The sequence below is a fragment of the Sitophilus oryzae genome, unplaced genomic scaffold (assembly GCF_002938485.1).
Source record: "Sitophilus oryzae breed Bouriz unplaced genomic scaffold, Soryzae_2.0 scaffold_929_pilon_pilon, whole genome shotgun sequence".
NCBI lineage: Eukaryota > Metazoa > Arthropoda > Insecta > Coleoptera > Curculionidae > Sitophilus > Sitophilus oryzae.
In genome coordinates, this window is record NW_022147560.1 from 94,350 (window position 1) to 118,259 (window position 23,910).

General features: G+C 31.2%; 2 protein-coding genes across 2 annotated transcripts in view; both read right to left on the minus strand.

Annotated features, from left to right (window-relative positions):
- LOC115890825 (acetyl-CoA carboxylase) overlaps positions 1-6,107 on the minus strand; it is an 87,681-nt gene extending 81,574 nt beyond the window's left edge. The window contains exon 1 of the mRNA XM_030911173.1: positions 5,983-6,107. The gene's annotated coding sequence lies outside the window, so the exon portion shown is untranslated. The remainder of the gene's footprint in view (positions 1-5,982) is intronic.
- Positions 6,108-11,962: 5,855 nt separating this feature from the next.
- LOC115890824 (cytosolic 10-formyltetrahydrofolate dehydrogenase) overlaps positions 11,963-23,910 on the minus strand; it is a 31,072-nt gene continuing 19,124 nt past the window's right edge. The window contains exons 13-16 of the mRNA XM_030911169.1: positions 23,285-23,478; positions 17,222-17,432; positions 15,142-15,301; positions 11,963-12,464 (exon numbers count right to left, since the gene is read on the minus strand). Coding sequence (XP_030767029.1) covers positions 12,209-12,464; positions 15,142-15,301; positions 17,222-17,432; positions 23,285-23,478 — 821 coding nt within the window. The 3' untranslated portion in view covers positions 11,963-12,208. The remainder of the gene's footprint in view (positions 12,465-15,141; positions 15,302-17,221; positions 17,433-23,284; positions 23,479-23,910) is intronic.

Here is a 23,910-nt window from a genome sequence, read left to right on the forward strand (position 1 = left end):
GGCACGAACTGTCGTCTCGGCACACTCGGTGATAAGGTGTTCTGGTGTTTCCCCATTTTCCCCACAATGAAAATATAAATTGTTCTCCATTATGATTATTGTTAGTTCCCAGTAGTTAGTACACAGAAAAAAAAATCGTGGGTGTTTGGAAAGGCTTGAAAGGAAACAATGTTTTTGCGACGTTTCGCGACTTTATTGTCGCTTCTTCAGGCACTATAGGAGAAGCAGTTTTTTTAGAAATATCAAAATGCAATTAACTGGCCACTTACCCAAAACATATATTAATCCATTTTATGCCTACAAACACCCTAACCTAAGCGAAACGTCGCAAAAACATTGTTTCCTTTCAAGCCTTCCTAAACACCCACGATTTTTTTTTTCTGCATAAATTGTTCTATACATCTTAATCGTATTTCTAGAATATAAAATTAAATACAGTTTCCTATTTCCTTCATCATGTAATGAACTGATAACATTCACATTATACAGTGGTGATCAGGGTCAGGGTTACTGTTTCTAATAATGGATTATAGTGCGCGTGATGGTAAATTCACGCAAGTTTGACACTTTCTGGACTTTCATTATCGTAATAGATAAAGCAAAAATGTTTTATTCGAGTAGAAAAATTGGTAATAAGCTTACTTATACCCTTCTTATACCTATGTAGTACACGCAAAAAGAGTACGCAAGAGAATATACCGCTCATGGCAAGAAAAATATTTCACTGATAAAAATATAACTGCAAGTACGATAAAATCATCGTAAATATTGTATAATTCCGACATAGCAGAGATAAATATTTATATCTCCAATAAAAATGTTTTCATTTTGAGAAATGTAGTAAATCACCAAACAATTTTAATCACCCAACAATTTACAAGATAAAAAGATTTAGATACGTTACAACATTACAAGATAATTCTGATAATCTGATAACATGAAGTGACTTCATGTTGTGACGTCATATATGGATTACATTGTGTATACTACCCTTAAATACTATACTATTCAAAAATCAACGGCATTAGAGTTGGTTAGGAAATAAGGATCGCTGTCATTTTTAGGGTTCCGTACCTAAAGGGTAAAAACGGGAACCCTATTATTAACACTTTGCTGTCCGTCCAATGCGCTATGTAACCCGTCCGTCTGTCACACAGGTCTATCTTATGAACCGTTATAGCTAGACAGTTGAAATTCTTACAGATAATGTATCTATGTTGCCGCTATAAAAACAAATACTAAAAACAGAATTAAATAAATGTTTATAAATAAAAAAGTACTTTCACTAAACGTTATCTTTTAAGTAAGAATTTTACACAGAATCCTTCAAGTCCTCGGTGGCCGCTTGGTTAAAGCGTTAGGACTTTACGCTGCTATGACGTTGGAGCCGTAGTAAGGCAGGCTCGAATCCTAGTCAAGGCGACTTTTTTTAATCGTTTTTTTTTATTTTTTACATATTTATTTTTACTTTTTACATATTTATTATTGATTAATACAATTTTTAGTAATGTGTTTCTTCATTTTTTATAAATTACTTATACGCGCATTCAAAATTTCAGCTAAATCGGAAAAAAGTTTATAATAATATAGTGTCTAATCTTGTATAGATAATGAATGGTACGGAACCCTTCGTGCGCGAGTCCGACTCGCACTTGACCAATTTTCTTTGAAATATCATAGCAAATTAACACTGAACTACGGTAAATTCATCTGTATGTAATAAAAAAAATACTACTCGTATATCACACTATATCTTATAATTAGCTGGAGACTTATTAATATAAAATATAACAGCTTTTATAACAACTAATAATAAGACGTAAGTTATACTTTTTTTGGGGACACTGAGCATCATACGTATGAGTATGTAACCGAGCCACTGTTGCCAGAATTATCGCCATTTGGCCTACTTTTAAGGGATGGCTTGCCATCCCAATATGGATTATTTAAGGCTATCTGTTTTTCTTTCAATTTTTAATCATCTAAATCAATTTTAAGAGTTGTGGTATTACGAATTAATTAATTTATTAATAAGAAACCCAGTTCATAATATACCGTGTGATTCGGTGTGATCCTTCCTTTCCAAACAAACTGTGGCGCAAAAGAGCGTTGCCTAGAAGACGTTTGATCATATTCTGTGGATAAGTGCCTTTACTCTATAATATCCCTCGATATGTATAATATACAGTATGTCCCCGGATTGTCTTTGCAACAGAAAAAACTTTTTTATTGTTGACATTTTGAGAAAAATGCATTCTTCGTGAAAATTTTTGCTCGTCGTTCTAGAATGGGCAATCCCGTTTATACTTTTTCAAATAAATTTCCATATACCGAGAAAATTAAAAAATACATGAAAATAAGGTTGAATTTTTTTCCTAAATATCAAAACGTGTTTCTATGGTAATATAATTTCGTGTTCATTCTTTGATAGATTGTTATTGTAGAATTTTAATTAACGTCATATTTATTGCTGTTTTAAAATGTTAAAGAAGCCAAAATTTATTTATTCCGGGTGTTGCATCGTCGGACGGGACATAGGAAATCCCATGTAAATTTTAATGGGGTCAATTACCTATTGGCTTCCCTAATTATTTTAGAGAATAATTCTATTTAGGTTTATTGAAGAGCACTAAAACCCACATTCAAAAGAATAACTTTAGACTTTTTTGATTAGCCCGTTTACGAGTTATCGTCGATTTCTTTTTAAATATTTCTCCTTTCTTATGGCCCTGTATTTACTTATGAGCACCAGTCAAGGTAAAAGATAACTGTCAAATGAAGTTGTCATTTCAGAAATTTATCTATTTAGTGCTTTTTATTATTATTAAAACTCATACCTACATCGATAATATTAGCCATGAATTACACTACCGAAGAAAAAGTATTGATGATTAAATGGCATTATCAAGGAAATAGTTATCAAAAGGTGTCGGACATGTTTGCTGCTCTGTATCCGAATAGACCGATACCTGGAAAATCTACAATCGCAAGGAATATCCAGAGATTTGACACCAAAGGTACCCTAATAAATAACTGCAGATGTGAAGCAAGGCAGGAACAAAGAGAAGATGCAAGAAATGATACCGACTTGGAAGTTTTATTGTGCATGGAAGAGAACGATGGAAAACGATCAGCACAAGGAAACTTGAGGATGAAATAGGAATAGATCACACTACAGCGTTTCGAATTTTGAAACGACATAAATAATATTCCTCAAACGTGAAAAGCACCAAGAGATGGCGACGAAATACGGCGGCATACGTTTTGTTTTGATATGATGGAAAGAGCAAACACGGATAGGGAATTTTTAAAAAAACATATGTTTCACTGACGAATGCACGTTTACCTTAAATAATGAACCCAATGTTCAAAATTATCGATATTGGAACAAAGAAAACCAACACAGGTTTGTCGAAACAAGGACGCAATATCCACAGAAAGTAAATGTTTCAGCAGGGATATTCGGACACAATATTACCGGGCCATTATTTCTTACGCGAAATTTAATGCAGAATATTATTTGGAACTACTCGAAAATCATATTTAACCTGCTTTACATGATGCCGCTAGGGAAAATCAGGAAGTTTGGTACCAAATGGATGGCTGCCCGGCACATAGTACCCTGGCTGTTCGGGAATATTTAGACAATAGTTTTAACGGAAACGTTTTTGGCCTAAATCATACAAATGATTTCTTTCTCTGGGGCCATTTAAAAAACAGGATATACAAGGATAAAAAATACCCAAATCTAGACGAGTTAAAAAATGCTATTTCTGCCGAATGCAATAGAATTTCAGTTTGCCAACTAGCGAATCTAAGAAGAGAATGTTATGATCGCCTGGGTTATTGTCTAGCAGTCGATGGAGGAATATTTGAACATGTTCTTAAATTCAAAAGTTCTAACAATTTAATAGTACCTAAATTAATAAGTTCTTGAATATTGTAATAATAATATAATTAACCTTGTAATTGATTACTTTATTTAATTTACTTTAATTCATATTAATTTGTATTTATAACTACATCTTTAAGATTTCCGATGTAGGAATGCGTTTTCAATAATAATAAAGCACTAAATAGGTAAATTTCTGAAATGACAACTTCATTTGACAGTTATCTTTTACCTTGACTGGTGCTCATAAGTAAATACAGGGCCATAAGAAAGGCGAAATATTTAAAAAGAAATCGGCGATAACTCGTAAACGGGCTAATCACAAATATCTAAAGTTATTCTTTTGAATGTGAGTTTTAGTGCTCTTCAATAAACCTAAATAGAATTATTCTCTAAAATAATTAAGGAACCCAATAATTGGCCCCATTAAAATTTACATGGAATTTCCTATGTCCCGCTCGACGATGCGACACCCGGTATAGTTCAATGCTACAGAAAGGGTGATAATAGTTATGTATAATCATAGAGGTTATAATAGATACGGTAAATATGATACCCAAGCAAGTATCAACTTTAAGAATAGCAAAAAATATGACGTTAATCAAAACCTTAGATCTTATTCATAGATAAATGAAACAAATCTTATTAGGTATTTATATAAGATCTGATATTACCATAGAAACGCGTTTTGATTTTTAGAACCTCTGTTTAGAACTTCAAAGAGCTGCAAAGGAAAGATTCAACCTTATTTTCATTTTTTTTAATTTTCTCGAAAACTGTATGGAAATTCGGAAAAGTATAAACGAGATTAAACCATTTATTTCTAAAAAAGGTTTTTAAAATTAGAACAACCAAATTCTTTTATGAAAAATGCATTTTTCACAAAATGTCAATAATAAAAAGTTTTTCCTCTTGTAAAAACAATCCGCAGGGACGTACTGTATAATTGTCAAAAATAATAATTTAAATTTAATTTTAATTTAGAGTCTTAAGCGATACAGATAGGTGAATTAATTAAATGCGTTTATAATTTATAAATAAATTTATAGTTGTTACGTAAAAATGCAATTTTATCGTTAACACAACATATAAATCCAATATTTAACTTACGAAATAGATATTGCAACATATCGTGATTTTCTTATTAACTCATGCTCTGGATCTGTTGGTTAGGACATGTTGCGATTATGGCTTATTACTTTTTGGCGACATTTTTATAGAATTGCATGTTTACATGGTAAAATCTGGCAATGCTGCCTTTGGATGCTTTCGACTGTAAACACAACCATGTGGCCTGTTCGACTTGCGCCAATCACGTGACGTGCACCGATCTTCTGATACCTTGCAACCAATCAAAATATGCAATTTTTCAGAACGATATTTACAGGCAACTCAATATTTAAAATGAAAAAAATTACAAGAAAATCATTAAAGAATGCTTTTAAGGACAAAATCTGACAATAATTGTTAGAAAAATCTGACTTTTTTTTATTAAGCTTCACTAATCATAAACATTAATAGCAGATAGGTATATAAATTAAACAATGTTAAATAAAACTTTTAGGATTGTAAATAAAAGTCAAGTGATCATAGATATTGATAGTATTAAATCATGAATCATTTGTTTTAATACAGAAAATGTTTTTTTTATAATATCAAAACTGTCCTAAATAGGAAATTACTGAAATAAAATGTATGATTATTGTAGTATTCTAAGTAAAATTTTATTTAATTGTTCCGCTCTATATTAATAATAGTGACAGTGACACACATTTCTAGATAAGCAGTATTCTCACCTGAATTCCACACAATAATTACAGTTTAATTATAAGAACAGTAAATTGCTTCTACATAATATTTTAAAAGACAATAATTATTAGATTTAGAGTCAAATGCCATAAAGCTTCAAACAAAGCAAAAATATTAATAAAATTTAAATAAATTACACACGTAGTTTAATTTTTAATTAGTGTTGGCAACAGAATATATTTGGAATTCCATTATGTGCATACGCCTTAGTGAATTTAAAAAACATAAATTAAATAATATTTTAAAATGCATAGACATTCTTGCTACTTACTACATCTTACCTAAATATTATTCCAAATTATTGATAAATATCTGTAAATATAAAATATTGCACTTAACCTCACTCTGCGTTTACGATGCCCCGAACCGATAAATACTGAACCACCCGTTTACATTCGTAGGCTGATAGCCAAACGGACAAAAATAAATGAATATTCATTTTTTAACGCCCTGAACACGAGTTCAGGGTGCATAGGGCATTTTTTGAATAGAATATTGATAGGCTTATTCAAAAAACTTAGATATTGTAGTACCAACTCACAGAAATTTGCCTATCGAGTCGAGTAAACAAACACCTTACTACCACATCGACAGAGTGGGGTGAAGCAAAAGTAGGAGGAAGTCAGGAGAGAAAGGAGAAAATAAAAATAAACAGTTAATCTACTGTCATGGTCTACAGTTATTTCCAAGTTGGTAGAATATTATAGGCATGAATCAATTTCAAGATAAAAATGAATACCTATTACAAAAAAAAATTTTTAGTAATTTTTTTATTTTTTTACAACCCTGTATTTAATACACATACCTGAATTAAAACACATACCGGTAATTAAATTCCACATTATCATTTTTATTATGTCGTATGTCTGTATAACAGTTAAATCATTAGTAAATTATTAGTTAAAAAAATACATTTAACAAATACCGACATGTATGTACTTAAAAGAAACGCATAATCAAATTACATTTACTCATTTACATTACTGTGTTAGTAATTATAATAAAACTGTTATTTGCATAATTAGAAAATAATTAAGAATGGTATTTACTGCTAAAATATTTGAGTATTATTAAATTTATCATTTATAAAAAACTAACTATTTTAGAAAAACAATACCATGAAATTCCCGTTTATCTAAATTATCTTACTAAAATACCAAGCGTACTTTTAAAAATTACAGTTATAAAAGACGTGTCAATGAAATTTTACTTGACGAAATGGCGAATGCAATTTAATATTATACGGAAAAAGAAAGTTGAAAATTTCTTGTTTTGATCCTAAGTTTTCCTACACATTTCTATACCGTATAATACAATACAATCAATACAATCGTTGATAATTTATGTCGGGTTGTACTCTGTAATATGTTCATACTTTAATAAAAACTTAATAAAAATATTGCGATCCAATATAACGGACTTTTATTATATTCCGGTTTATATAATATACAGGGTGGTCCGAACTGTATTCCGGAAACTTCGGCGGCATATTCTGCAGATAAAAATAAGTAAAAAAGTTCGTATAAATGTATGTCCTAAAATGCTTAGTTTCGGAGATACAGGGTGTAGAAGTTTCATTTTTATTTCGATTTTTTCCAAATAATTTCTGAAGTAACGTCAATATTTGGATGAAAATTGGTGTCTGGGAGTTTTTTGACATGAGAAATTTGATTTTGATGTCAATATGACTCCTACTAGTAGAGGGCGCCACCTACATATTCTTTAACCGGTTTGAAGAGTAATAACTCTTCGTCCGTACTTGTATAAAACTACTAAGTAAAAAATATACATTTACGACGATTTCCACGTGAAAAAGGTCTCTTGGTAAAAATCGCTACGAGTAATGGTTTTCAAGATATTTGGAATCTAAATTATCAATACCTGTCACCATTGACGTAAATTAAACATGTTGACTAAATAGTTATTAGACTGAAATCATAAATTTTCAATGTTTTTGTGCTAAAAGTTCAACAGAAACTGTTTTATCGTCATTTTTTGCAGAGAAAATTATAATTAATTGAAAAAAATAAAAATTTCCCAAATTTATTATTTCAGTGAAATAACAATCTACTCAACGTGTTCGTTTTTCGTCAATAATGACATGTATTGACTATTTCCATTCTAAATATCTTGAGAACGGTTGCTCGTAGCGATTTTTACAAAGAGATATTTTTTACGTAAAAAGTCACAGAGATGTATATTTTTTTGCTCGGTAATTTTATACAGGTGCGGACAAAAAGATATTAAGCTTCAAAACAGTCAAAACATATGTAGGTGGCGCCTCTCTACTAGTAGGAGTCATCTTGACATCAAAATCAAATTTCTCAAAAAAAACTCCCAGACACCAATTTTCATCCAAATATTGATGTTACTTCAGAAATTATTTAGAAAAATTCGAAATAAAAATGAAATTTCTACACCCTGTATCTCTGAAACTAAGCATTTTAGGACATACATTTATACGAACTTTTTTACTTATTTTTATCTGCAGAATATGCTTCCGAAGTTTCCGGAATACAGTTCGGACCACCCTGTATATCAGTGCTCTTCTAATTGTATTCACGTGTAAAATTTAATGTAAAGAAGACAATAAATATGTTATTTTATACAGGGTGTTTCAAAAAACATATGCAATCTCTTGTGGAGAGATATATTATGTAAAAATAAGATTTATTTTTCATATCAACAGGATCGATTCTGCTTTGTTTCGAAGCTACAACATTTTATAGCTTCCTAGCCCCAACAACATTTTATAGCTTCATAATTTCTTACACCGATTTCATCAATAGCAAAAATGGATTCAAGCAGTTCGACGAAACAAGTGAGTAAACAAAGTGCTCGTTACATAATCAAAAAAATTAAATAGAGCAATTGGATGGAATGGAAATGGATGAAATATAATTTGCAATATTAATGGTATACTTTTTTAATCAACTAGTGATTAAATCTTTTATAAACATCTTCTAAAATTATAATTATGTACCTTTAAAAAATTTCGTTATAGCCGAAATGGGTCCAATTATGCCCCACTAGCAAAACCGGTGATAACACTATATGCTCGCTACCGTAGTTGAAAGAATCTAAGAATTTTTTTTAACTGGAATAATAAATTATAATGCAAGTTAGACCTTCTGAAGATATCAAAATATTCACCTTTTTATTTTTTTGTTTAGAATTTCCACAAATTATACTTTCTAACACTTTTAGAATAATTATATACTAATTTTTTCGTTTACTCGCCATTTAAACCCGTGTATTTGTATGTATTTGTTATTTACGATATTCTCCGGCGGTGGCAGCACCGGCGGAGAATGCACCAAGCCTATATTGCCCTGCAGAGTTTATACATTTTGTAAGAACCAGTTAGTTTATTATAATATTCTAAAATCTTAAAATTAAGAAATTGGCGCTTATCAAGTTTTTTCCATGGGCCCTTCAATTGCTAACAGACATTATAAAAAAATATAAACAGCTATTAATTATTGTAACACGTGGGAAATTAAATCGCGAACAACGTCGCGGGCGTCAGCTATTAGCTAGTGTATACCGGGTGCGTCTCAAAAGTGGCTCACCCCTATAACTTTTTATTTTTTCAGATAAAACAACGGGATTTGGTATGTTAGTATATGACATAAATTGGTATTAATTGACGTATTCAATTGTTTTCGGTCACTTCCGGTTTCACCGGAAATGACTACAACTTTTGATTTTTAAATACCACCCTCGGTATTTTTTTTACTTTATTCGATAGAAAATGACACTCTGAATCGAATGACATATCATATGTCAATTTTTGACATAGTCACTCAAAAACAAATTCTATTTTAAATTTCAATCAGCCATTGCTGTGTTAAAAACACTAATTTTTAATCAAGAAGCCTTGGAAAAATAGATTTGTTCGTCTAATGTTTTTAGTGTCTTGTCCTGGCCGGTTAAAAGATGCCCAAATCGTATTTTTAATCATATCTCAATTTTTTCAAATGGAACGAGGGTGGCTCATTAGCATATTTGGAAAACGCATTTTTTACGAATAATTTTATACCACACTCTTGGTATTATGAGTCAAATTGTCGTTATGAACCGCATGTTACAATTTCAAATAAACCATATGCCAAAATGTCAAAAGTTGACAAATGTCAAAAGTTGATATGATATGTCATTCGATTGAGAGTGCCATTTTCTATCGAATAAAGTAAAAAAATACCGAGGGTGCCATTTAAAAATCAAAAGTTGTAGTCATTTCCGGTGAAAGAAGTGACCGAAAACAATTGAATACGTCGTTCAATCTTAATTTATGTCATATACTAACATACGAAATATCGTTTTATCTGAAAAAATAAAAACGTTATAGGGGGTGAGCCACTTTTGAGACGAGCCCGGTATTTTTCTACTAATTATAAAACGTGAACTTGTCAACTATTGATTTAAAGCAATCATTGCGTTAGTTTGCTACTTGTTTTATTGTAATTTAATTATAGTCCCGATTTTTAAATGTTTTAATTTCGTGTTTAACAAATTTTTTGACTAATGTTTTAACGCATTTTAAAAAATTATTTTGTTGAGCGAATTTTATACAGGGTGCGGCAATAGTGCGTCGGGCATCTGCAGTGGTGAAGCTATGGGGGGTGATGGGGGGGATGCTCACCCCCAATGCATAATTGAGTTGGGAAATTAGTCATGACAACGCGACGTCTAAATCGACGACACTAATGCTCGGTAAAATCTCCTGGTCTAATAAGTCGATGAGACCACTCGGATGTGGCGTCCTCGACCGGAACATATATAAATTGTACTAAATACAGAGATATAGATGTCTATATATTTGACTAAATAGCGTTTTCGGTTTATGCGCTAAGGGTAGTCCTATTTCTTATTACTTCACTAAATCATTTTTAGTACGTCACTAAAAAAATAGAAATTACTTTCACATGACGCTCAAAGTAGGGCCACAGGCACACGCTACACTTTTGTTTTGATTTTGTGTTCTTTTTATTAATTAAATTTTGGTTGGCAACAACGCGTTCTGCTGAACTGGAGTCTGGAGTTCCCCGTTTAATGTGCAGGTTGCAGTTATATTTTATATCACGATACATTATTACATGTATTATGGCCTCTAAAAAAAGTAGGATGTTGGGAAAATTGCTTGTCCTTCAAATGTCGCCAATACATAAAAATACTATTAATACACGGAAGTGCGTTTTAATAATCAATATTATTTTAATATTTGTGGTTTTGCATATTAACATATTCACTACTGCTGGCGTACGCTGACCGCTGACTGTGCCACTGAGTTAGAAAACAAAATAATTTTGACCGTTGGAGTGCCTTTGTTCGGCGATTTCTACATCGCCTACTATCAGAGTCGATGCACGACGTACGGCAGTTTTCTGTCTCTATCTAACTCATCGTGCGGTAGTGACGCGACGTAAGTCGGAGTTGTATCGTATTAAGGCGGGGCTTAGGCGAAATCTCCGGTCGCTTTCGCATGAAGTCGTGGAGGCTCTGTTATAGGCTTAGAAGTTAAGAGGATATTTCCGATATTTCATAAGGGGATATATCACATTTCGTTAAGGGGATATTTCATATGATTCATTACGCAGCATTTAAAACGTTTATATGAAAATTCAAAAAGCGTTTAAAACAAATTGGAAACGTTATTAAAAATGATATAACCGGTTGTATTTCAGAACACGCCACAAAAATAAAAGAATCCGAAATAAAATAGCGCGTTATTTTATGCGGTGTAAGAAGACGATACAACATATATTACAGAACTAAATGTTTTTAACCCAGAGACAACATATATTTACGAACTAGGGTATTATGTAAATTTAGGAGGGGGGGGGGGCAAACAGACGCAACCAAAATTTTGCCGCCTACCCAGTCACACGGGTCACGAACCGCCACTGGTGTTTAATTAGTATAAATTGCGTGTAAATAGTAAATTTCGAAGAAAAATAAATTCGTTAAGTATTTTATCGTGAGTATAATTTAGTGGACCCACAGAATCTGTAACAATACTTTAGGTTTGCACTTAAACAAAATTCCCAAGTGTTTCATTCTAGGAGCTATAGATGCTCGACGCACTAGTGCCGGACCCTGTATGAAGCCTTGCAAGTTTATTTTAAGTCTATGCTTGCAAGACAGTTTAGTTTTATACCTCAAACTAGTTTTGTCGATCATATTCTATTAAAAAAGGTCTAAAACACCAATCTTATATTACACACTATATATTTTCATTATACAAATAAATTTATTTACTAATATACAAATTATATTATAGGTACTTATTGACTACAATATACACATGTAATAATTTTGCAAATTAGTTGTATCTACTAATAAAAAATAACACTTAATATATTATATACAGAGGATAGTTATAATAACTTATGACGCATTTATAATAAGGGCAGTTATATAGGATTTAAAGGAATTTAATGCTTACTTTCTAGTCATTAAAAAAGAATAAATAAGCTGTAAATATAAGTTTTAAAAACTATGTTTTTAGTATTCCACCGTAACACATTTTGTTTTCAAATATTCATTGAGAGCGTCTTGCCCTAAATCTTTTCCGAAACCGCTTTGTTTAAACCCACCAAAAGGTGCAGCTACGTCAGTTTTATTGTACGTGTTGATAAAGACCGTTCCTGCGTCTATTTTTTCCGCAAATTTTAAAGCTTTCGAAATGTCCTTTGTAAATACGCCCGATGCTAAACCATACTCTGTGGCATTGGACCTTTTGATTACACCATCTATATCGCTAGAAAAAAAAAGTTTAATTAAAATTTGATTAAAATTCATATCAATTATACAGGGTGTCCCATATATAAGTGCAAGTATTTTAACTGGGAGTATAGTTCAACCGCAGAAACACGCTTATGAGTTTTTTTTCGCGAATTTTTTTTTGTAAATTCGGATTTTTTTGAAAAAATTTTTGGAATTTCTTAAAATTTTTAGTTAAAAAACATAATTTCCTGATAATATGGCAACATAGGTAGTAGATTAAATTTACAAGAAAGACAATCTAGAAAAGATCCAGTGGTTCTCAAAATTATTGCAAAAAATATATTTTATAGTAAAATTATCATTTTACTGTAAAATTTTTATTTTACTATATTTTATCACCACAATACACCAAAACACTTTTACACTGGACGCGCGTTTCGCTAACCATGTTAGCATCATCAGCAGATGATTATAAACTAAAGTACAATCTACAAGTTGAGCGTTTATATACTCGCTCAGTGGGCACCGAGTGGGCGTGGCAAAATCTAGCCAACCGAGTCAGAGCCAACTGAGCGTAACACTAACTATTACGCTCAGTTGGCTCTGACTTATAATCTTGGCTCTGAGTTTATAATCATCTGCTGATGATGCTAAAGTAAAAGTGTTTTGGTGTATTGTGGTGATTTAGTGTTTTTATTTTGCTGTGTAACACCAAAGGTTCCAACCCTCAACTGTAATTTACTATATTTTATTAGTAAAATTTTGGACTTATTTGGAAAATGATAAAGAGACAATATGTTTCTTTTATCGAGATCTACCACCCCTTAAAATATTTGCACTTATTTCTGAGACACTCTGTATAACATACAAGCGATACCAATTAAACTTTTAGTTACGTAATCGAGGGCGCGATTTTTAAATTCATTGTTGCCAACCATGGACAATGGGATCCAGGTGGTATCTCATCTGGTGTAAAAATGTGAAATTGTCACATTTATTTATTTATTTCCTGACATGGTCATTCGTTTTGACACTTTAGATTTGTATTTACGAGTTTTTAGATTAAATGAATTGTATTATGATACTTTAAGCATAAACATTTTTACTAGCAGACCTTGCAGTCGAACATTGTTCTTTTTAGAACTTCTTTTAGTGCGAAGTGCACAAGATAGCTTAATAGTCATTGCAAAATACTCATCGCAACTTTATTAGAATATTTTAAACAGAAAAGCGGTAGTAATGGCCCTTTATGTCTCTTAAGTGCTGTTAAGGATGTGAGTTTTGTTGATGTAAAGAATAACTGTTTATATATTTATAATTAATTTATTTTTGTTTCCTAAAATATTTTGATTAAAAGAAAATATGTAAAATTGGACAACGCTGTGCCGGTCAAGCTTAATCACGTGACTAAAAGTTTATTTGATATGACCTATTGTATAATCCTAATTCTAAGTAGTAGTAATGTCCAATGTCCTGAAATTTCTATATCCTTTTAAATGCAGTGTCCAATTACTGGTTTGGAAATGATGATCGATGACGGGAAATGATTTGAAATTTAATAGAACATGAAAATAGATAAAAGTTGTGTTGGTTTATGATATAAAATATAGTGCGTTCCATTTGAAATAACGGTCAAAATTATTATATCTAGCTTTGGCTCACCCTGTATATACCCAGCAATAAAAACTGTTTTAGTATTATTATAAGTATTATAGTATTGGAAGAAAACAGTATCTTCCTTTTAAATATTAATTATCCTTATTAAAAACATGAATAATTTATTGAGTTTTAAATTTGCAGAAAATTTAATTTAAAAATGGTTTCCATTTCGAAAATTATTTCCATTAAAAAAAATATCGAAAAATATTTTTGAAGCAACTGACATATCAACGAAAATACTGTTATAATGAACGAACAAAAGTGGCTTACCCCCTATAACTTTTTTATTTCTTCAGATAAAAAACGAGATTAAGTACCACCTATGTTAGTATATATGACATAAATTAGGATTGATTGACGTATTCAATTGGTTTTGGTCACTTCCTGTTTCATCGGAAATGACTACAACTTTTGATGTTTAAATGCGATTCTTAACGACAATTTGACTCGAAATACCAAGAGTGTGGTACCAAATTATTAGTAAAAAATGCCTTTTCTAAATATGTATGCTAATGAGCCACTCTTGTTCCATTTGAAAAAATTGAGATATGATTAAAAATACGATATGGGCATCTTTTAACCGGCCAGGGACAAGACACGAAGAACATTAAACGATCAAAAATATTTTTCCAAGGCTCCTTGATTAAAAATTGGTGTTTTAACACAGCCACATGGCACTCTGGAATAAAATTTAAAATTCGATTTGTTTTTAAGCGAAACCGTCAAAAGTTAACATATAATATGTCATTGTATTCACAGTGTCATTTTCTATAGAATAAAGTAAAAATATACCGAAGGTGCCATTTAAAAATCAAAAGTTGTAGTCATTTCCGGCAAAACAGGAAGCGACTAAAAACAATTAAATATATCAATCAATCCTAATTTATGTCATATACTAACATACCAAATCTCGTTTTTTTATCTGAAAAAAAATGAAAAAGTTATAGGAGTGAGCCAATTTCGAGACACGCTCAATAGAAAACCAGATATTGAGCTTGTACGGAATACTGCTGGATAATACTGGACTACCCTGTACATACGAAATCACTTACCCATTATTAAATTTGCTAATAACCATAATTGGACCGAATGATTCCTCTTTAGCAATATACATGTGATCTTCAACGTCGCTAAATATCGTTGGTTCAAAGAAGTATCCTAGTCTTTTAACTCTTTTGCCACCATATTCTAATTTTGCACCTTCTTTAATACCTTTGTAATAAAAAAAACATATTGTTAGGATTAAGCCCGGACCCCATTAGCCAACACGCTATGCCACGTGATGCCATGCTACCCCACGTCATGAAGATCTGTGCGTATGTTTTTCTATTTAATTAAATGTATTTTGCGTACACACTAGGCAACACGCGACGCCATCTGACGCTATAACACGCTATGATACGTGTGATGTGTGATGGTCGATTCGTCAGTCCCAGATCTCACCGACGTGTGTTACGGCGTGTTGTTCCCCGCTTGCCTGTCTAGTCCCGCAGCTATCTACTTTTGTAGTTGATGTAGGTATGCCCCAAAAATAAAATAAATCGATATTTTGAATCGATTCAACAACGGATATAACAAGATAGATCCAGAAAAAATCGGCAACAAAAGATTCATCCCCAAAAGATTGATTTAATAATATCGATATCGATAGTCGATTCTGAATATATTGGTGTACTGGTATTACGATTATAATCTAATATCGGTATGGGTATCGATAATTCTAGTATTTTCGTAACCCTAGCTACTGATAACTTCTTTTAACTCTAATAAAAATTTCAGGCGTGTTAACACGTGTTACCTAATGGGTACACCCATTTCCACGTCGCAACACTTGCCTTGACGTGGGATAGCGTGGCATCGCGTGGTATCACGTCGGGTATTGGCTAATGGGGTCCCGGCTTTATTCTTATCACTATACTCCGAATTAGTTTAAAGAATTAAACATTTTTGTTAAGTATACAGTATGTCCCCGGATTGTCTTTAAAAGAGGAAAAATATTTTTATTATTGAGGTTTTCAGAAAAATGCATTTTTCATAAAAACATTTTGCTTTATTTTGAAATAATTAATTCCGTTTATACTTTTCCAAATTTCTATACCGTTTTAAAGAAAATTAAAAAAGCATGAAAATATAGTTCAATTTTTCCGTAGTAATAATAAATTATTAAATAATAATCAAGTAAAATATATTTTTTTTCCATAGCAACTGTTAAAATTGCCTTATATCTATCAAATTAATATAGTAGATAAAATAGTACTTAAACCGCAAGGGTAGATTAAATGATACTTATACTAAAAAAAATAAAATAAAAACTAAAACAAAACGCAAAAAGGCCTCAGCCTGAATATTTGTTGGTAATTTACTTATTTTGGTTTTGAGCCATTTCTGACTCCAATTCAATTAGAAAGAATTAAAAAATATTGACTCAAAACTGACAACTAAAGAGACAAATTACATACATAAAAAAGAGACAAATTACATAAAAACCAACGCTAACCCAACACAATATTTTTTTTACTCGGAATAAATTCCTTGAAATAATAATATCTGAATATTTTTTAAAACTTAGCTCGCTATGGAAAAAAATATTGTTTTATACACGACGATAAAATTGCATTATCGTCTCCCGAAATTAATTCACGAGCGATGAAATCGCTCATGAATTAATCTTTTCGGTCGACGATAAAATACCATTTTATCGCCTTGTATAAAAAATAACTATTCCTTTATCTATGAGTATAATTTCATTTTCCTTCTTTGATAGATTGTTAATAGAATTTTAATTATAACGTCATATTTCTTGCTGTTTTAAAATGTTAAAAAAGCACAACATTTATTTAGGTCATAATAGTTATCGGAAAATGTGATGCTTTAACGACAGCAAAGAATATGACGTTAATCACATGTTCTTTCATTTAGTTACTTGACTTAAAAATTCAACCATATTTTCATATTTTCTTTAAGTTTCTCTTAAACGGTATGGAAATTTGGAAAAACATAAACGGGATAAATCATTTTAGAACAAGCAAAATTTTATAAAGAATGCAATTTTTTTTAAAAATGTCAATCACAAAAAAAGGTTTTCCTCTTTTAAGACAATTTGGGGACATACTGCATAAATGACTCCCTCACCTATTTGAACATATTGTAATAATTTATTAAGATGGGCTAAGTGGTTCTGAGGTCCATGAGCTGTAGACTTATTAAGTGGATCACCAATAGCAATTTTCTTAGTTTCTACAACGACTCTTCTTATAAACTCATTGTATACGTCTTCTTCTACAAACAGTCTACCAGCTGCTATACAATTTTCACCTTTGTTAAAGAAAACTGACTGCATGCCCTATAAATATTACAAAATACTAGTTATAACAGTGTATCTACCTACATCTCAACTATTTTGAATTCTCATTCGTTATCGAGATTGATGTGTGATTTACTTCTTAAAGTTTTTTTTATTTAAAATTAAAAGTTTTTTTTATTAAAAGGAAGAAATGTAAAACAATAATATTAAGTAATAAGGGGATATCTATACCAATACCATTTTGTTATATAATCTTTTAAATATAGTTCATTTCACGTTATTTTTCCTTGTTTCGATATATTGTGTAAGAAATTAATAGATTAAGAAATATTGAGTGGCATTATTTCTATATAAATATTACAGGATTTCAGTCATATCGTTGGAAAAATTTCGCCGTTTGGGCAGTTTGGGTGTTTATAAAAACTCAAATTATAAAACAACCTAGGTTTTGGTATCGTTTATCGCGTATAATATTTGGTTTAGTCAATATAAATCAATATTTAAATTTTTAATATAGAAAAAAAATTAGTTTTAGTTGCCGTATCTTTGTCGTAGCCGAGGGTTTGAAATGCAGCGCGAAATTTGTGTAGGTAATAATTCATAATTTTCTGGTTCTGGATAAATTATGAACTCTTGTTGATTGATTTTGAAATAGATATTTTTAAATAGACAACATATGGTGTTTAGTTTGTAAAATCTTGCGATTAAAAGAAAACAATTGCTTACATTTCGAAAAAGGTTTAGAGAAATAATTCACTTATAAAATATAAAAAAATGTAAAGTAAAACTTTTAGAAATGTGCATGTGTATATATTTTTGTGACATTATTATTTAAGTGTCTTTTAAATCCTACCGTGGAAAATTTGTGTAAAGAACATTGACTGGATTTTTAGTGAAATGGCACTAGACCACCTGTTTAAAAATGTAAGGGTAGGTTTCATTTTAACATAATTTGTATTTATTTTTAGATTTATTTTCCTTTAACTAAACGTACAATTACCTTGTAAGAAACCAATTAAATTTGGTCGTGTCTTAAAAAGATCGACGCAATATTTTTAGATATAGACCTCCCTACAATAATAACCACGAGCCGCCATTGATATCAACACTATAAACAACCATTAATTCGTTTCTTATTTTAAATATTTTATAATAGTGAACCCTTTTCAAAACTAGTTATACCAAAACGCAGTATAGTATATTGCCTCGTATATACGGGAGGAAACTATCAGCCGAAGAAAAGAATACGAAATTTCACTAGCCATAGACTTTAAAGACTTTTAAGAAGGCTTTCCACTCAGACAAAAAGTAGTTGAGTTAGCCTATCACGGCTGGCTGATGCCGAATGTTGGAGGCCCGCAACAAATTAGGAGGTCACTGCTGTCAGCTTAATTTTCATTTCCGTTTCCGGTTATTCAATGGCGGGTCCTCTTTCAGTTCAAATGTATTTTGTATTTTTACTTTTCATAAATAAAACCAAAAATAATTTATTCACATATATTTATTTGAAATATGGAACAACGTGACTAAATAAATATAAAAATATAGAGGATTGTATTGTTTCAATACCAATTAGTTAATTATATGCACTTTTAACGTAAATTAGTTAAGGTATAAGCATGACTTACAGTAATTTGTAAATAAACACACGCATTCGCAAACTTCAAGGACAGAAAACGGACACAGGAACATGAAAACGGGAGCCTTATACAAAAACCTGAAAACAGAAAAACAATTTTTTTATACAAAAATTAACAATGTAAAAATATCAATAGGTATAAAATATAAATAAACTGTTTAAAAAAAGCGTCCATTATTCCCAAAGAACCTGGCTTATAAATCAAAAAGATGCAAAAAGAGACTTTTAGTCGGATAACATAATCAGATTATCAGTCCGATTTATTGCTTTATTGACAATAAATCGCACATACTGGAGATAACTAATGTTGGCTATAGTTAAAAATGATCTTACCTTGCTGTAAATTGTTTCCATTTTCAAAAAAATCGCCGATCAAAGAGATTATAACACCATTTTCTTGCATCTAAAAAATGTAAAAACAGTGTTTATTTACTACCTATTTTTGATATACATGGGACATACCTACTACTGCAGAAACGTCATTTTCTCCAGGATTCTTCATGTAATTTATATTTTATATACTTTATTACCTTTATATTTATAAATTTCAGCCGAAATATTAAATTGAACTTCCAAAACGAAACTAAACGGAATGAATTAAAATGGCGTCGAATATTTTCGAATTTGTTCTAGAACAAATCTGAAGTTGTCTCTGAAACTGAAATCTGTCAATTCTAAACTGTGAAGTTAGACAATAGTTAGACAAAAACAATGCTGTCCTTGTCTAGGCGGCCATACTTGTCGTGAGGAGAATGACAGGAATGACACTAATGACTGTTTCCAATTTTCCTATTTCACTGTCACCCCCCTGTTCACACCTAAGCGGCATTTGGCAGCAGCAGAACCGAAACAGTAGAGCAGGTGGATGACACTTCTTATGGGAGAACTGGCAATGGTTGAAAACTTGACTACAAGCGATTTTCTAGGAATCTTCCTTACCGATAAATTATTGACAAGAGTGACAGATAAAACCTTGACGTTCTTTCAGTATTCCAGTTCATCTCTTTTTCTTTCTAAAGTGTGCGTTGAAAGGAGACAAAAACAATTTTTGGTGACCCATAATCATAGATAAAAGAAAATAATCTACTATTAAGATAGATATGAAACTTAATAGTAAAATTTTGGGTCAAAGCGCCCCTCCGTGTTTTTAATGGAGACTACGTTTAACCCAGCGCCTTCGCCTTTTCTGCTGTAAATGTTTTTTATGTTTATATTTGGGATTTATTTTTAAAGTTACACTGATATATTAGTATATCAGAGAGTATAATAATATATATAGATATATATATATATATATATATATATATATATATATATATATATATATATATATAATATATATATATATATATATATATATATATATATATATATATATATATATATATATATATATATATATATATATATATATATATATATTTTACAATTTATTTTTTATTTATTTTACAGAGTTTCATGTAAATGATCGTAAGTCGACTGGCTGTCTAATGAATAGACCGAGATTTATAGATTTTAAAGCGAACGAAAAACCTATACCATATATTTTCTTTTATCTAAGATACATACCTTATCGTCTTTTGGAAACACGTACATTTTTGCAGTTTTGTTAGTTTCTTTGCAAGATGCAACACAACAAGAAAACACCATTTTTACAGTTAATAAATAATAAAACTATTTCTGACTATGATATTTAAAATTTAGATAAATAGAAAATTAAAAAACAAACGAGTATTTGCAAACGCAGGCTCAAATTCAATAAAAATCAAAATTTTTCCTGCGAAAATCAGGCTTTTTTCACTGAAAAGGTATTTGTTGATTTATCAGCAGTCATTGTCAAGTTGACAATATACAGGGTGTTTTCGAATTAGCCTAAAAAAATTATGGTGTGATTCCTCATGCGTTCTTAAAACAATTTTTATATAACCATTAGGTCTAAAGTACTTCCTTTCTGATCTACAGGGTGTTAAACATTTAAAAATCGATTTTTTTGCTTAACATAAATGGTACCCTACTGCTTTTTAAAGCAAATATATTTTTTTCTTGACTGGCCATAGTGGCCATCCTTTTTCAACAAAATTGATCTTTTCAGTTTTTCTTGTTCATCAAACGGTTGCCGAGAAAAAAATAAATATACTTATTAAGAGCTTAAGCCGTTTTCTAACGATTTTTTATTTTTTAGGTTAACTAGGAAACACCCTGTATATACCACAGGCACATATGTATATATCACAGGCAACCAAATAAACTAGTAACTTCTAAAAATTATTTTTGCTACCACTAGCGACATACCGTGTTTTTAGTGAGTACTAAATTATTTTATCAAAATTTCACCATATAAGTTTCCAGGCAATGCCCATAATTTGTTATTCGAACACCACTTTTCTCCTTGTCGGGTCGTTGACGTTGACTTGTCGCCATTTTATTTCTTTTGTTTGCACGCTGCATTTTGCTTTGCAAATTTAATACATAAATTATTTAGGCAAATATAGGTTTTTAATAAAACTCCTCGGACTAACGTGTAGGTAAATGCTGATAATTTTTTTTTCATCTTAACATGCTCATTGTCGTTCTCCTGATTTTAGGTTTTAGGTCACAGAAAAGGACCATCAAATCAAATTGAATTTTATATTTTCCTTCCTATTTATCCTTCCTAAATATCAACGAGATGAGCCATCGGAAGAAAGGGACCATAGTACAAAACAGAAAGGTGATCTTTTTTCTTTCCACTTCGGATATTGAAATTATTATATACTGTAGTCGTGTTCGGCATTATGCTCTGAGAAATATAGATAAACAAAGAACAACAGATATAAAGCATCCCAGAGGAAAAGAGAGGCAATACCTGTATGTACTCTCTCTGATATTTGTGAAAGTTACAGCAAAGTATTGTTGTAAATGTCATCTTTTTGATCGACCTGAAAACTTCGAGCAAAAAGATGACACTTTCAACAATACCCTGACAGATATCAGAGACGATACAGGTTTTTCCTCTCTTTTCCCCTGGAATACTTTTAATTTATTATTCTTTGTTTATCTAGATTTCTCAGAGCACTATGAACGAACTCAGCTTGTATGTTTGAAATAATCGTCCAGTTGGCTTAAAAATGATGATCGAAGACATTTCCCATATAATTTTACTTTCAAAATTATGATATATCTTTTATTTCTAAGCCATCTATGACGCCATTTTTTTCAGTTTTGTTATAATTAATTTTGTCTCTTGATCTACTTGTAACATTATTCTTTTAATTTTATTAATTTATTGTGGTGAAATTAATTTCTGTTGTATATTTGATATTGATATTAAACATATTTTTAAAAAATGGTGTATTTTTTGTGTTTTTGTGTATGTCATAATTAAAAATAAATGAAGAAAAATTTTTTTATTTTTTTAAACTTCCCGCCATGCGTGACAATTTAGTCCGTAGTTCCTACAAGCGAAATTGGGGGCGCTAGTAGCAGTAGACTTGTCAACAGTGTCAAATTTAAACGTCAATTTCACTTTCCAATATTTAGCAAGGCGCTCGCACTTCTTCTTGTGTATGTGTTTTGTGCAGTAGAGTTTCGTTGGTATTTGAGTGTATACGTAGGTGGATGACAATGATTTCGCACACGTTAGATGATTCAACATCCCCATCATCAGCAATATTACAAACAAGTACTCAATATTACAATAATACAAACGAGTACTATCAGTCGATCAATTTTTTCTTGTCCATGCTTTTTCAAAACACTACAAACACAAATTTTTACAATTTAAGTAACCTCTTCAAGTCGTCGCGTGGCTTGCTTTTGACGCTTCGTGATCCTCACTTGGTCGTCAGCAGGCGATCACGCGCGAATTTAGACACGCGTGCCGCGAGCCAACGCTCCTGGGAAAGTATCTCGGAGTATATGTCAGAATGTTTCTGAAAAGGTTTAGGAGCATGAAGTAGTAGAGCTAAATTTTCTTCTTCTTCGTCATAAAGCAAAAGAATCGCAGCAATATTACGACGAATAGCGTTCATCTTAATAAACTGCACTGCTTCGAACGACTTGCTGAACTGAAGTGTCGCATGGTAAGAAAAAATGTTTGTCGCAAACCCGCAATCCGCATCGCCAGTGTCGGAAAGTAAAACATCCTATCTTTAGGTGAGGACGGTATCATTTGATTAAACACAAACAGTTGGAAACGTCATTTTGAAGCGCTTAATGCCGCTTGAATGCTTCGCTTGATGCCGCTTAGGTGAGAATCGGCCTTTAAACTTACCAGACGAACAGCTTTATCTAAATCACAGTCGTTGAATATAACTAGAGGTGATTTTCCCCCCAGTTCAAGCGAAACTTTTTTCAAATTCGAGTCGGCACAATTTTTCATTATGACTTGTCCAATTTCAGTACTACCAGTGAACCCAAGCTTCCTTATCAGATGATGTGTTGCGACAGCATTTCCAGCCTCACTCCCTGAAATGATATAATTTGTTAATGTAGTTTCGTATTCCAATTAAATGTACCTATAGATTAAGACAAATTTTACGTTGTTGCAATTCGACAAAGTGTCTTTGTCAAATTTAGCTTTGTATTATACGAAAAAAATGTATGATCGAAAAAAAAATTGGGTAAGTGCGAGTCGGACTCGCGCACGAGGGGTTTCGTACCATTCATTATCTATAGAATATTAGACACTATATTATTTATAAACTTTTTTTTTCAATTTAGCTGAAATTTTGAATGCGTGTATAAGTAATTTAAAAAAACATGAAGAAACACATTACTAAAAATTGTATTAATCAATAATAAATATGTAAAAATAAATATGTAAAAATTAAAAAAAAACGATTAAAAAAAGTCGCCTTCGACTAGGATTCGAACCTGCCTTACTACGACTCCAACGTC